The sequence below is a fragment of the Pleurodeles waltl genome, chromosome 6 (genome assembly GCF_031143425.1).
Source record: "Pleurodeles waltl isolate 20211129_DDA chromosome 6, aPleWal1.hap1.20221129, whole genome shotgun sequence".
NCBI lineage: Eukaryota > Metazoa > Chordata > Amphibia > Caudata > Salamandridae > Pleurodeles > Pleurodeles waltl.
In genome coordinates this window covers 1673237036-1673253487 of record NC_090445.1, presented here as the reverse complement: position 1 = coordinate 1673253487, position 16452 = coordinate 1673237036, and the positions used below count along the sequence as shown (strand labels likewise).

At 42.7% G+C, this 16452-nt stretch overlaps 1 protein-coding gene across 16 annotated transcripts in view; it reads right to left on the bottom strand.

Moving 5' to 3' along the window:
- Nucleotides 1-16452, bottom strand: part of DAB2IP (DAB2 interacting protein) — a 1276993-nt gene that overhangs the window by 68964 nt on the left and 1191577 nt on the right. For 10 of the 16 annotated variants that reach the window (XM_069241673.1, XM_069241667.1, XM_069241670.1 and 7 more), the window contains one exon: nt 14040-14913. In XM_069241673.1, the coding sequence (XP_069097774.1) occupies nt 14040-14913 (874 nt within the window). The remainder of the gene's footprint in view (nt 1-14039; nt 14914-16452) is intronic. The other 6 variants (XM_069241675.1, XM_069241668.1, XM_069241672.1 and 3 more) reach the window with 1 other exon arrangement.

Here is a 16452-nt window from a genome sequence, read left to right as displayed (position 1 = left end):
ATAGATCTGTATTTATGCTTTGCACTGTCACTCTTGTGATGAACAATGTGTGTTGTAGACTACTAGTGTAATTTAACTCACAGGCCCTGGGTACACTTGGTACCGTAAACTAGGAACTTTTAGATACGTTAGATAGGTCGGTTAGGCGTCTAGCCAATTTTGACATGTTTTAGGGACCTGAGCAGTGTCCCAGTGATCAAAATCCAAATGCCAGCAATAACATCTAGCAAAATGTGGGGGCTGCCCATATCCTATATCCTATACAGACTAAAAGGATATATATATTTTTATACTAAAAATACTTATTTCACATAGTAAGGCATGTATGTAAGTTAATTGACTGACACGTATAGGCATTTTCCACTACATAAAATCGTTTAAAACTAGTATTCACATTGTTGTTATACTCCAGGCCTCTGCCATTTCTGAAGCTCACACTTCCTCAACTATACACATTTTGCTTCTAAAGTTGACTTACAAACGCTCAGTCCCTGGAAGTTGAATGTTGGGCGCAATACTTGTGCATGGAAGTCTGTAAGATTTCACTGTACGCAGTGGAATCTTGAACGCTCTTGTTTTGCTGGCTGCATGGCTTCTGTGCCTTGAGCTGGCTGCGCATTGGTCTTTGGTAGTAGAACAGATGACATTTTCTCTTTGGCCACCAGCGTCCTAGAGTAGCTGCTACTCATTCCTCTGTGTTCTTGCTTATTGCATCAACCTTCTAAGACCTCAATGTTTATAAGATGAATTGATGAGCTTTCATGTGCATTTTTTGGTTTGTATGATGCTTCTTATGATACATTAAAGAAACATTAAAATGGAATGTGTTTCCAACTGTGACGGGTAAGGCTTACTTGACTTTGTCTGCATGCATCACCAGATTCCTTTTATGATTATCTGTGAACTCTTCACATTGCCTGCCTTAATAATTTCGACATATTGATACTGTTGTTAGATAAAGTACTAAATATCCATTTTGTATCTGTCTAGTAAATTTTAGCATACATATAATTCTAGTCTCTCCTTTTTTGATAAGACCACTAACCAAATGTACTTATGTATGTATGTATGTATATGAATGTATGTATGTATTTATTTTCACCCACGGCAGGGCAAACTTTTGGCACCATTAAATCATACTGCTTATGGAAGAGTAACAGGCAGAACGTAAGTAATAAATCACATCAAACTAAAAGGACCCATATAAAAAGAATCCCAAGTGAAACAAAAAAAATCGATGCAAAATGAGAACAATGCTAAATATGGTTCAAACCACAGTTACAGGAAGAGCTGACTCGGCAGAGAGTAGGTCAGTCCACCTGGAAGTAACTGGAAGATTTTCAATAACTGGCAACGTGAACACAGCCCTCCACTTTCTTTTCACTTGTTTACTCGACAGAAATTACTTTTCCAAGTCAGAAAATCCTTGTGTCTACTCCACCTGAAAGTATGGCTGTGTTCGGGAATCTTTCACTCCCTCCCAATTTGCACATCTGTTTCAACATATTTACCACTAGATTTAGGTGTGCAAACTGGATGTGATGGGCAATTTACAACGGATAGTAAATACCCCATGACTTGGCTAAGCCCTGTTCGAAATGTGGTTGAACAATCCACATAGGTCACTGATGGATGCAATCCACTGGTGTTCTAAGCCAGCTCCAGTGCACAACAGTGATGATTGTATGTCCTATCACACGTGCTTGTGTAGCATTTGTGTTACTTATAATCCCTCAAGCAAGAATCAGGGGAAAATATTTAACAGGCCATCGATGAAGCTAGACTAAGTCACGGAATGCAGCCTGCAGTGACAAAGCCATTAGGCCTGGCCTGCAGTTATTTATATTGTAAGCTTATGTAAGACATTAAAGTAATAAAAAGTAAGAATACTGCAGCCTAACGATGGTGTGCATATTTACAAAAAAAGTAAACAAAAAAGAACGAATGCAAGATTGAAATGAAATAACATGAAATAAAAGCATAAATTCGGTACTAGTCCTGGCACTAAAGTGCTTTTTAAGTGTAATGTACATGTGCAGAAGCAAATGCCATCAGAGCAATGGATGAAGATGGCTGACCGAAACCCCTCCCTTCCCTCCCTCTATGTATATTTTATTATTACTTGTTTTTAAAACATGAGGCTGGTGAGAGAACTAAAGCTCGCTCTAGGCCAGATCTAACAATGTTCAGATATTGTCATAGTGTGACTTCCCTATAACAATCCCATGACAGGGCTTCATGAAGGCTCGCGTGTGAATGTGCTGAGGTTCCAAATTAAAGGTATAAAGCTATGTAATACCGATTCTGCTGTGCCTTGAGTTCTCCTTACTGTCACTCTATTTAATTTTACTGAATATAGACATAAATTATTTCAACCGTTCTACGAGTCCTGTAATTCCCATATTAATCTACCCCTTGTAGACTATCAGATCCACTTTTTGTCTAATGTTGTCAAATCTTGTTTCACCCAGCATGCCTGTTAGTCCCACTTCAAGACTGAAAGTCCATGTGTTTAAATGCATGCAAATGATGTACACGTGTAAATGCTGTTCTCAGCATTTGCTGCTATGATTCGAGTTTTTGCTTTTCTCAGGTGGTGTTACTAACAGGTGTTATCATTATCTAATCTCATTTAATGGTACTCAGTTTACCAACCTCAGAAATTTGGTCTTGCCAGAATGGTCTTATGTCAGGAGTGAGCATTACAACACTCAGCCATATTACTGGCAAGTCTAACGATTCCTATGTATACAGTTGCCCCATCATTCCTTGGCCCGGTTGAAGACCTCACATGACCCATACTGTCCAACGCAGAATGATGTATTTGGTCAAAACGACCATCCCCAATGCATTTCAGCTCCTTTGTCATTTACTGTGTTGTAGGGGACTGTGAACAGAACATGGTGGATGCTTTTAATGTCACATGGCACTAATGCATTCGCAGTCAGAGCATCTGACATATGCAAGGCCTACATGTCCATTTCATCTACCCAAATTGCTTCTGAACTCTCTCATTCCACATCATCCGTCTCCCGAAGCTTTGATACCTACCTTCGGTATTGATTCGCCCTGCTCAAATGCTGCCACAAAGCACATTTTCTAATATCAACACTTACAGAGTTATTACTAACAGATCGATTGCTGTAAACAAAATGCTCCAAATCCGATTGATTTAACAGCGCAAAATGAAAAAGCCTCATTAGACATTCTATGCACGCATGGGAGAAGGTGCACAGGTGCACCTCGCGTCTTGAGCACCATTCAGATCGTGTCTCGTTCACCTGAACTGGAGGTGAGGGGATGTCTCTGATGAACTTGTCCCACTCATCTTCAATCATGGTAGCTATGTGAAGATCTTGCACGATGGAAATGGCAAGAACCAAGAAGGACTCTTAAAGGAACTTTCATATTCCTTCACTTTGAATTTTTCCATACACATAGTGCAATGAATGTCAAACAGAACGAGGTTAAAAGTACTCATATGGCCTGTGGCAGGAAGGACTACCATGTAGGGCTGTCATGAATTGCTAATCATTCATGGCTGCTGGTCAGGAAATACGGATCTGAGGGCTCACTTTTCTCAATAAACTGTGTGAAGAAATGTTTTTTCTTCTTCATACTCCCAATCTTTTAATCCGCTTCCAGACTGATCAATTAGATGTAACAAAGACCATGTCTTCTCGCTGATGAGTTAGGTTTTTTATTTCATACCATAAGAAAGCCTTTAATGACACGTTTCATCCATGTTAATCTAAAACGTCAACATTTAGCAATTTTGTAAAGTTGTGCTCCTGAATTTTACAATTCTGATATAATAAAGATATTTCAGGAAACAAAATTAGTGTGTGTGTAAAGGTATTACAAATGCTTGGATTCCGAGTTGGTAGCATTTTGACTTTGAGTCCCCGGTTAGTATCAATTCATCTATAAGCTTTTCCACCAGCCCTGAGCTGAATTGTCCCTGGATTCATTTTATACTGGTGCACAGTGGCAATGCCGACCATCATTTAATCCAGACTGGATTCTTGATTATTTCCATTCATTGTATTTATGTTTCAATGCCTACTTGGTAAAACAGCTTCAGGTGATCTAGAACACAGCTGCCCACTCAATCCTTGGAGCCCTGCAGTTTATTCACCACCTAAACTAGCTTTCAGCTGCCTGGGCCCAATTTAAAACTCCTATTATGGCACATAAGGCTGTTTCATGACTCTAGTCCTTCGTGCGTGTAGCCAAGTTTGCACCCATCATCGCACCAACATGATCCATTCAGAACAACAATCAGTTCCCTGTTTTAAGAAACTAAAATTAGGTGGCCGGGCTTTCAGAAGGTTGGTTCTGACATTTTGGAATAGCCTCTTGCTGCCTTTAGACCTTAGACAGAGCTAGTTTAGCTTCCATTAGCTTTAGCTTTTGGAAACCTGGTGATTGCCCCCCTTGAAGCCAGACCAGCTAATGCAGAAGCAAAAAGCCACAATAGTGCACTTTGGAATTAAAATATAATAGAGTACAATCAGTAGACCAGACATATTCACACTTTAATTGTCTAAAATAAAAATAAATATAGCAAACAAAAGAAGCTCTGTGCAGCTTCTAACCTGTGAGAGCAAATAATGTTTTGAATAACATTGCCAGGTTTAACACTGGTTCCATTTGATTAGCCTATATTTGCTATTCAATTATATAAAATATCAATCATTAAAATACACTGTACAGGTTAAGTAATGTCTTGTGGAATTCTCTTTTCAGCAGTTAGTAATAAGAGGATAAGGATAGAAAATCCATAATCCTAATGTGAATTGTGCGGAGTAGACGGCACAGTTGTATGCTAACGGGGAAAGTTTTGTTTCCTGGAAAAAAAACAAGTTTAGGGGTCATTTTTCTAAACTGTGTACTTAGTATAGTTTAATGTGGAAAGTTGTTTGGCTGGGCGGTACGCTAATTAAGTCATTGGTGACGTTGTAGGAGAATAAGTTAAAATCTGAGTTTTTGTGTAAAATGTGGTGGTTACATGTGTGCTCTCTGATACCACCAAAAGGATGTCCATTGTATGTTGAACCCCCCTCCTTCCCTTTTCCATCTATGACTCCACAATAAAGAAATTCTAGGTTGTGTTGTAGTACACAGTGATATCCTGGAATGAATTGTCACCTTTCATGTTATAAGTGAACAAATCAATCAACTGAAATAAAAATTTAATTATTAGTCTTGCCTTTATAAATACTGATGATATATTCCACTTAGAAAACCATCACAGCACCATGGAAAAGAACATCCCACAAAGGTAAATATGCAGCTGTTGTTGACTTTTATAGCGGAATGTGTCCGGACAATTTATTTAGCAAAGTAACAAACTAACACACTCTGTAATGTAATCTTGTAAATTAGGAGGCTAAGAGAAAAACTACAGTGTGACATGTAAACAATTTTTTATGTTGATTAATTTATGTGTAGGATGTGTGATGGTCAAAACAGTTTTATAAACCAGCTCATTCAATCCTGATGAAGGATCCAATAAATTCTATTGCACAGTGACGAAACACGCATTGACTTCACCACACAGTGTTTTTTCAAATATTGTTCAAGGAATTGACTAGCAAAAATACAAATGTATTGAACATTGTGGAAATGAAAGGTTAGGTAGCTTCATTAAAAAATATATATATAGCAACCTTAACCTGTTAGTTTTTTACCCAACCTAAATTTCATTGAACACAAAAGCAGCACTATCATTCTGTCCCAGAATTTTTTTAAGAGTCTTTTTTTAGAAACTATAAACTGTAAACTTCATACTTGTATAGCGCACTACTCACCCGTTAGGGTCTCAAGGCGCTGTACGCACACCGCTGTGGAACCCCTCCTGGCTTTTCCCTGTGAGGTGCCCACTCCTGGTCAACCTCCAAGGTGAAACCAGGCATCCCAGCGCTGTCGGGGCCGTTGTGGAGATTAAGCAAGCTATTGCCCAGAGTTGCAGAGTGGGACCCATGAATTAGATTAGGCACCGATGCAGGAATTATCAGGTCCGAGGAAATTGAGCCCAAGACCCGCCGAGGCGGGAATTGAACCCTGGTCCCAGGCCAGATTTCTGCATCAGGGTCTGCCGCTCTAACCATTGAGCCACACTTCTCCACTATTGCATCAACAATGTTCTACCTTTAAGATAAATATTCATCTCGCGATCAATCTTACTTGGTTACAAACTACTAAATACACAAGATTCAACTGTGCTCTTTTCTTGTTACATAACCAAATTTCTCGTGAATGGGATTAATAAGACTTCAGCCATTAATTAATTTTGTGACCGTTTTTACCCAATTGCTAACACGAAGGCTTATTTTCTGTTGATGGTGATTAGTCAGTTCTGGCAAGATTTACATGGTAGGCCAAGTTAAGATACTCCTGGCTAGTAAAACAGACAAAAGGACCTCTTTAAAAGCTGGACGACTGTTTATAGTCGACTACCCAGGATCGGCACATTCCTTCGCATCCGAGCAAATGTGTGTGGCGGTAATCCTATAGGAGAACATTCACATTTTATGTAAAGAATTATTCAGGAAAGGATAGTTTGCCTCAGTCCATATTTCTTAATCAACATTTCTATGGAGTTAGATTGCTCTGTAATCCTGTTATATAATGTTGAAAAAAAAAAAGTAGTCCACCTCCTTGTCTCCCCTAAAATCAATGTATTCAAATAGAGGAAATTAAAGAGGCATCAGTCATTGTTAGCCACATCTCTGCAGCTCCAGCATCATTTATATTCATAGCAGCCAGAGGGGAAGTTTTGACATCTACAGAAAGATTTCACAATACGTGTAAATCAGAGCCTCGATAAAGATGACACTTGCACAATGGGTATGAAAAGACATCTTTGCAAACTGCAAATTACCAAAACTTCAGCATTTTTTAATATGGACCTGTATCTTTTTTAGGCCTCCTCCAGTCTCTTAGTACTGCTCTGTTTTTGAGATCTTACATGTCTGAGCTTGTTTCTATGGCTGACATGGGAGATTATGGGTGGGTGTGGCAGCATATTAAATACATTCAAATGCTTTATCTGAACACCTTTAATTTTGAATACAAAGAAAAGGTAAGTCTTTACCATCTCATCCTTTGTGTTGACACTAAAAGGCATGTCTAAAGAAAATAAAACAGAGGCATTCATCTCCTTCAAAGCAATAATCCGCCGGACGATTTTACAGGGTCAGATGAACTAAGGGTTTTGGCAGTCGCGAACCATGCAAATTACTAAATTTAAGGTTTTAAAACTGCTAAAACACAGTTTATTATTTAACCAAATCACTAAGTTGCTTTAGAAAAGATTCACTGTTTGGAAGGGGGTGCTTTTGGCATCCCTTCTAGGTAGTGATTCGGACCCTGGTGGTTTGTGTATAAATGGTCTGTGACTATGATTCCGGTCGCAAACAATTGAAAAGTCACTGGCTCCCATGTTGGGTTGTTAACTCATTCGCAAAATGGAAGTGGTCCCCTTTGCATTCCTTTCCCTTTGTGAAACGGGGTTGCTGCTTCAGGGGTTCAAGGGACCACTGCCAACTCTCACTGAAACTTTTCAAAAATAAAAACACTTTTTTAATGCAGCCTCGTTTGCTTTTTTATATAATAAAAAAATAGTTTTCATTTTTGAAAAACACTCAGAAAAATCTGGGTGCCAGCAGCTTAAATCCAACACCAGAAAACATGGGCCATCAGACTTTTTACCAAATGAAACCATATTGGTGTTGAACAGGAGATGTGATAGGGCACAGTCTGATGGATACCAACAGATGCTGTGGGAAGTCAGTTGACTTAAATGCAGTTTTTGTTAGTGATTCACGAGAAAGTTGTATCCCCTTTAGGGCCAAACTCTCACACCAAAATTGTGTCCCAGCAGGGAAAGGAGAAGGCGGAGGCAGGAGGAGGAGCAGTGCTCAATTTGTACTTGTTGTTTCTGATGTGGAGCACCGGCACTTATTTTTGAGGGCCGGCGCTTATTTTTCTGCCTCAAGGATTTACTGTGAGAAAAAGACGCATATGGGAAAGATGGAGGAAGAGGAAAACGAAAAAGCGTCACAAAGGGGGAAAGCAGAAAGCTGCAAAAGTCAGCTGAACGGGCAGGGAGTGGCTGTAAACAGATTGAAGAGGCCTGAGATGGCTTCAGGATTATGCTGCCTCAGTATTCCGTGTTCGCACATTTAATTGCAGCAGCCGCGTGTTTAAGAGGAGGGCTTTGGGCACCGGCACGTTTTTATTTCGAAATTAAGCACCGAGGAGGAAGACAGGACGAGTCAAATGCCGCCAAGAGATCATGGTGAAAAAGATTGGTATGCTTATATTGTCCTCTAAATTCCAACAACATCTCAGAGAATAGCCCCCTTAATCACACCCCATGGTCTGAAACCTCAATTGCATTCTGGGAACAAAGTATAGATGTCCAGATATTGCTGCAATGGGGCTGCAGTGGCTGATTCGATTAGAGTAGAAATAAACTGGTTGAGATCGGCCTAAAATTAGAATTTAGTTGCAGATTTAAACCTTCTGTTTTTTTATATCTTCATAGATACAGGCTGGAGTTTGAAGAGCAGACAGGGATCCCCCTGCAGATGGGTGCAGTGTGTTTCTCCAACCATCTTCGGGAAGATCCGATCCCCAACCTTCACCCCTTAGGAAATGCACGAACTTTCATCTAGTGCACCTTACAGAAATCTGTTCGACACTGCATCTATCCCTATAATAATGGTGCATGAACAAGGACAATGGTGTTCCCCCATTTTCATGGGGCCATGCCCCTGTGCAAATGAAAGCAGTCCAGAGCAAATATAAGTAGCCCCGTGCAAATATAAGTAGTCCTGTGCAAATGAAAGTAGTCCGCTGCAAATGAATGAACTCAGCCTTGAAATTCCACAGACACAAAATGTGCTTCTGCTAATAAGAATTACAGAAGGGGCCATGCAAGCCTCTGCGGCCACTTATGTAAAGAAGCAGTCCCCAGGTTGAAAAATGCGCTGCAGTTTCCTGTTGAACTACCATGGCATCTTGTAATACAGACCCAGGAAGGCATATTGAAAGTCTGGCCACATTTATAGCAAGGAACTTAAGCACCTTTTTTAATGATCTGTGAGAACACCACTGGGGCTTCAAAAAAGAAAGGGCATGTGTTTAAAGTACTGATGGGCCTAACACTACATTATAAACAATATTATAGTGCCTCATTGTTTATAAAACACAATTTAAAACAAAAAAACTCAAAACAAAAGAGGGAAAAGAAAATGTTGACAAAAAGAGAGCTAAGTGAAGAAATCACTTGTGTTAAGATGAAGAAAGGAGGCCATGGCATCCACTGATGAAAGCCAGTGAAGCATCATTGCTTATCGCCCCAGCAGCTAGTGAGATAAGCGCTAAGTGACAACATGGCAGCTTAAGGAATTGCTCATCCTTCTCAGCCATGGACATTGTGGCTTACACTCTTCCCTTGGCATGGTACAGAGCCAAAGCCAGCTTAATAGGGCTTGGTCACACGCAGGCGCCAAGAGACCCTGTTCATCAGTCCTGCTTAGAGACAGGAGCTTCACACCACCTTGGCAGGCTTCTGAGGCTCACTTTCAGACTGTTTCTGATGTGTGGCTTGGGAAAGGCCAGAGTTTTAGGTAAAGGTCAAAAGTATGCTAGCTATGGAGCTTGACAGGTGGGCAGGTGCCACAGAGAATTGGGCTGCTATGGATGAGTCCACACAGTTATGGACTATTGCAGGTACGAGGTGTAGTGACAGACTTGGAAAGAGTAAAGACCTCAATAAAATAATCCATTCTCTACTCTTCCCTAGACTTGACTACGACAACTTAACTCTTAACAGAAGTTCTGAAAGTATATAGTGCCATATTGAAAGGGTCTTCATGTGGCAGAATGCTTTGTCACGTAAAGTTTTTCATCAAACTAACCCCATTCTCTTGACACTCCAGTATCTTCCTGTTGAACGTAGATCTATTCACAGATTCGCTTGCTTCGCTCATAAAGAAACACCTTCCTGAAATCCACGAGCTGAAAGGCCAAGGGTCTGTTCGGACTGCAGAACTTCTCACCTTTAACCCCCAACATTAAACAAGCATTTGCAATGCACTAGGGTCTCGCATTTGTCAGAGTTACAGCTATTACCAGTTGTAAACTCCCAACCGGATTTTTCTTGCCACGCTAAAAGAAAAAAACAGCGCGATCGCGCTGCTACAGTTGACTCGTAATGAAACCTATTGGCAAAAGTGCAATTATGTACGTAACCGGCAAAATTGCAATTAACTATGTAATAGGGTCGATATGATGCAAAGTGCTCGACTTCTGCCAAGTGAGATCGCGCTGCGAAAATAGAGAAAAAGTAGTCCACAAACCTGACGGGAAACAGCGAGCCTCGCATGTTTTCAGTACTTGGTCGCTGCGCTCGAGGAGGGCTAACCACCGGAAAAAGCATGACGTATGCATGCCTTCCACTAATGAAAACAAGCAGATTTTAACAGGCAAGCCCACGAACCAATGAAAGACACTGACGTGACGTGGACGGGGCTCCGAGCCCTTTTCTAATTCCTAAAGCGTCTCGCAAGCGCATGCGACGCAGACTCGACCCTAAAAACTCAGCACACCTGGGCTCAATCGCTTTCTGGTTGCACCACAAAAGTCTAAAAAAACTCTTAATCTCTCTCTCCGCACCACATCTCAGGTGATATTCAATAAAGACAACATTCCTGTGCATTTCGTTCACTCCTTCCCTAGAATGACTAGAAGAAGGGCCCTTTTGTTACTTCTTACTGAACATGGTGCAGTCCTCCTAGGTTATTTACGAGGTGACCTCAATTAATTCTTCGTATTTGCCTTGAAAGTAATGTAATTTTAATCTTCCTTACAGGACACAAAGATGACCCATGTAATCTTTAGAGATCTGTTGCCATTATCGTTCCGTTGTGCCTCGAAGGGGCCACCCGGAAATGATGTCACAGTAGTTCCCCAAACCCAGGTCGACTTCATCCAACAAAGAAACATTCTAGATTCTAGAATGCTTATTGCTGACAATGGAGGGCAGAGATAAGAGAACTGTTATTTTTGCCTACAATGAATAGTAGCTTTAAAAGTATCTTTGCAATCTGTGAAGTTTTGTGTTACTGTCTAGCCCCTACTTTGCTTTATGATACGACCAGAGCATTATTTAAATATACGCAAATATATTTCAGACTTGTAAGGTGTATTAATACCCCAGGGCCATGTCAGCGCAATACAAAACTACAAAATGGAGGGAAAAAAGCATTTTTTCGTGTGGGCACACAGTTGAGCACCTGACACAGGGCGCTCGGCAAACACTATTGCAAGCAAGACAAGAAACAACCATTCACAGACTGTTTTGAAGTGCAATTGCGTGTAGAGCAGATTTTACTACAGCTAGCAGAGGAGTGTTTTTAGAAGTGCTTGTGTTTTTGTAGCAGAGCAGCTGAAGCAGTGTTGTGTAGGGCTGAAAGCAGATTACAGGCACAAGGACGTGATGGGAAAGAGGGCGCAGAGGGTGGACTTATACAGTCCATAGCCCTCTAGAAGGTACATTTGATTTAAAGCAATTACATTTTAGCAAAGAGATGTAAAGTGATTGGCCAAGGTCTCACAATCATTTATGTAGCTGTGCGGCCGAGCTACTGGTTCCAATACACTCCAGGTCCCATGGACTACAGGTCCCAGTGGACTACAGGTCCCAATACACTCCAGGTCCCAGTGGACTACAGGTCCCAATACACTCCAGGTCCCATGGACTACAGGTCCCAATACACTCCAGGTCCCATGGACTACTGGTCCCAATACACTCCAGGTCCCATGGACTACTGGTCCCAATGGACTACAGGTCCCAATACACTCCAGGTCCCATGGACTACTGGTCCCAATACACTCCAGGTCCCATGGACTACTGGTCCCAATACACTCCAGGTCCCATGGACTACTGGTCCCAATACACTCCAGGTCCCATGGACTACAGGTCCCAATACACTCCAGGTCCCATGGACTACTGGTCCCAATACACTCCAGGTCCCATGGACTACTGGTCCCAATACACTCCAGGTCCCATGGACTACTGGTCCCATGGACTACTGGTCCCAATGGACTACAGGTCCCAATACACTCCAGGTCCCATGGACTACTGGTCCCAATACACTCCAGGTCCCATGGACTACTGGTCCCAATACACTCCAGGTCCCATGGACTACTGGTCCCAATACACTCCAGGTCCCATGGACTACTGGTCCTAATACACTCCAGGTCCCATGGACTACTGGTCCCATGGACTACTGGTCCCAATGGACTACAGGTCCCAATACACTCCAGGTCCCATGGACTACTGGTCCCAATACACTCCAGGTCCCATGGACTACTGGTCCCAATACACTCCAGGTCCCATGGACTACTGGTCCTAATACACTCCAGGTCCCATGGACTACTGGTCCCATGGACTACTGGTCCCAATGGACTACAGGTCCCAATACACTCCAGGTCCCATGGACTACTGGTCCCAATACACTCCAGGTCCCATGGACTACTGGTCCCAATACACTCCAGGTCCCATGGACTACTGGTCCCAATACACTCCAGGTCCCATGGACTACTGGTCCCAATACACTCCAGGTCCCATGGACTACTGGTCCCATGGACTACTGGTCCCATGGACTACTGGTCCCAATGGACTACTGGTCCCAATGGACTACTGGTCCCATGGACTACTGGTCCCAATGGACTACAGGTCCCATGGACTACTGGTCCCAATGGACTACAGGTCCCAGTGGACTACTGGTCCCAATGGACTACATGTCCCAGTGCACTACAGGTCCCGTCCCAGAGGACTACTGGTCCCAGTGGACTACAGGTCCCAGTGGACTACTGGTCCCAATGGACTACTGGTCCCAATGGACTACAGGTCCCAGTGGACTACAGGTCCCAGTGCACTACAGGTCCCAGTGCACTACAGGTCCCAGTGCACTACAGGTCCCACAGGTCCCAGTGGACGACTGGTTCCAATGGACTACTGGTCCTAGTGGGCTACAGGTCCCAGTGGGCTACTGGTCCCAGTGGACTACTGGTCCCACTGCTTGATGCTTATTATTTTGACTACACCTTACAACAGGGTTCTCCGATGTAGGTCCGTGAGGGCCTGTTCTTCAGTAGATATTAAGGATGTCCATGTAAGATAAACGTACATACAGTGAATTAAAAGCAAACATATTTACAGAATAGTTTGAAAATCAGACACGGATCCGGTCCTCCTGAATCTGCCTTGGACAACCCTTCATTAAATGATTTACCCAGCTCACCACAAAGGAAGGAACTTGCTCAAAGCATTTAACCACCGAACATCTCTATCCAAAGGTTTGCAATTCCTACAAACTAATATAATTTCTCTGATAAATGTACCAATAATTTCAACATCCTCTATGGGTGAAATCCTGTAAGTGCCTCCTGTGACCGGACTGATGTCAGCACATCCTGTGCACGAGGCTCAGGTCTTTGCCACACAATTCTACACATACGTATGTACAGAAGTTCTACAATCCAGGGCCTCTTCTTCACATACAAGTATTTAAAGTGTGCCAATGATACCTGGTAATGACACAGACCACGCTTTTCACAAGACAAGGCTACCCTGTAACAAGATCCTCCTCTTATTTATTTGTACATACCTCCAAGCAGATAAGTTGCTATTCCATCATCATGTGCTCAACATACATCAATACCAACAGATGTAGCCTCCATTAATACTTCTTTTTATCAACACAGCAAAATGCAAACCAGTCGGACACCATGTGGCTATACAGATGTGTATTCATGTTGGAAGCCACATTATGGGAGACCAGGGGAGTGAAAAATAGAAAACCAAAATACTGAATGTAACTGAAACATAGCAGAATATCTTACTTGGCCATTTACTGGCAAATCTTACCCATATCTGGAGCTGATGTAATGCGTCACAATATTTCACACAGCACGAAATAAACAATTCATGTGCATTAGTTGTAACACAAAGCTCTCACCTGCTTGTGCATGACTCTTTGCTTCATTTCCGGGCTATCCCCTTTGGAGGATGATGACTGCTGCCTCAAGCGGGCGCCTGTGCCGGGCCAGTCGGGGGATGATGACATCATACTCCCACTGGAAGGCCTCGGATAAGGTGCTGTGTTTAGTAACGTGGGAGGGGTCCTCCCTCTTGTCATTGTGGGTGGTGGTGGCGGTGGCTGGTCTATCCGCCTTTGGGGGCCGGCACTGTTCTGGCGTGGCATGGTCGGCTGGCTTGTCTTCTCTGTTAACGACAACTGCCGCCGTGACATGTCCCCAGAACGCCTTGTAAAATCCTCTGTTCCCCCGGGGTTCCCAAAGCCATGTTTGCTCCCCGCCAAGTCCTCACTGTTACTGTGGGAACTCAGGGAACTATGGCACTCTGACCCCGAGTCGCCCACGCCTCGCGGCGAAACTGGTAACCCTGCTGCCATTTGGTAGACTGGATTCTGGAACGACAGCGGAGCCAAAAGCTGCAGCCTACCAGGAGTAGTGTCTGAGTTCGGGGTCATAGGGGTCTGCCCCGCCCTCCGTACTGTTGTCATACTCACTAAATTGTTTTGAGGTGCCCGTGATGCCCATAATCCTTGCAATTGTCCGAAGGACGACTGGCTGTCGTTCAAGGAGTCTACAAGACCCGCTGCATTCGCTCCATTGTCCAAAATGCGATTGTCCTGCAGGTCCACCATGGAGAGACTTTTGTTGCCGTTGGAGATCTGCATCTCAGGTTCGTTGGCTTCCGAGTAGCTGGAACTCCGGGCAGGCGAGGGCTGGACGCCGGCAGACCTTGTGACAAAAAATAAGTCCTTGTTTTCAGGAGTTGGAGATGGCAACCTTGTGAAATCTATCAGACTACGGGGAAATAAATAAACAAAGGGAGAGCAGCTTTAAATGTTAAACTGAACCGGAGGAAGCATTAGATAAATGTGAACAAGAGGAGAGAGATGCCAAGCGCTTCCGTAGATTGTGCCAAGGAGGAGCGACAGACAGAGTGAAGGGGACAGAAATCTGTGCAGCATGACCATAGGCAGCCTCCCCCATCACTGCACTGAGGCCAGTGCAATACAAAACACAGGCACATACACAAAATACAGATAAACCTTCCTATAGAAAAAGAAGGACATTTATTATTATTTTTTTAATTAGGACAGAAAAAGAAGAGTTTTGGAGATAGATTTAGTTTCATGGTGTGAGAAATTTCTTTGATTGGTGAAAAAAGGTGTGGAAGAATTCTCCTCAAGCGCAGAACCACCCGGGGAAATATCCTTCACCAAATTTCCTCCACAATACAATACCCGTGTCAGAGTTAGTCCCGCTGGTAGTTCCTCCAGCAAAGAAGAAGTTATCATGCAGAGAGTTTAGTACTTATTCAACATATTGCAGAATTCATTGATACTGCCCAGCTTCAGATCAGGGCCTTAGCTACTATCTGTTCTGCATCCAAAATTAAAAGCGATAGTGCCTAATTTGGGGAAGTGTTTTGCCTGACTTTGCCTTTTTTTAACATACAATTTTATTTCCCACTTTTGAACAATGCTTTAATAAAAGCTAAGCACCATTTCCCGTGGTCAGCCCCCTAGGTCAACTAGCAACTCTACAAAAGACTATTGTGTTCTCTTATGTCTAATTTAGAGGATTGTGCTCACCCCTACTAGAGACATCTGCAGATCTCTGCCAATGTAGCCTTCTGTACAGTCAGTATGAAGAATAATCCTAGCCAAAGGGGCTAAATAAATGAAATTACATGAAATATGATTACATAGGGGTGCCTGGTGAAGTAGGCTCTATTTAAGAGCTCTCCAGGTGGAACTTGCCATGTGTCAATAACCTGTCAAGATCTTCCTTTGCATTCTGGTCATTATAGTCCTTCTTTTACAACAGGACAATCCAATCTTCAAAAGTACAGGAAAAATTCATGATGTTCAGAGTTCCCGATTACATGCTAAAGCGCCTCATTCCAGCTTTGTTTCATGAATCGAGCATTATGTGAATATATGCAAATATGTTCCACACATTTAGGATGTACTAATTTCCCAGGGCATGAATGATGGAGTCTCCTGGCTTAGCTGCTAAAATCACTTAGGGCTTGAATTAGGTTTAGACAGACGGCTTACTTCATCACAATGGTGATGGGTATCCCGTCCAGTGAAATATAAATCCCATAGGAAATAATGAGATTTACATTTCGGTGGACAGTATATCAGTCACCGTTGTGACGAGTAACCCGCCCACCGAAATGTAAATCTGGCCCCTAATCTCCCTATGCATACGACTGTGAAATATAATGAAATTGTGCAAGTCAAACAAGTAAAACCCCACAGAATGCACAAAACCGTGCATCACCTCTCAAAAGCCCCCATTTAGGTACACCACTTTGTTGCTCTCTGAAAA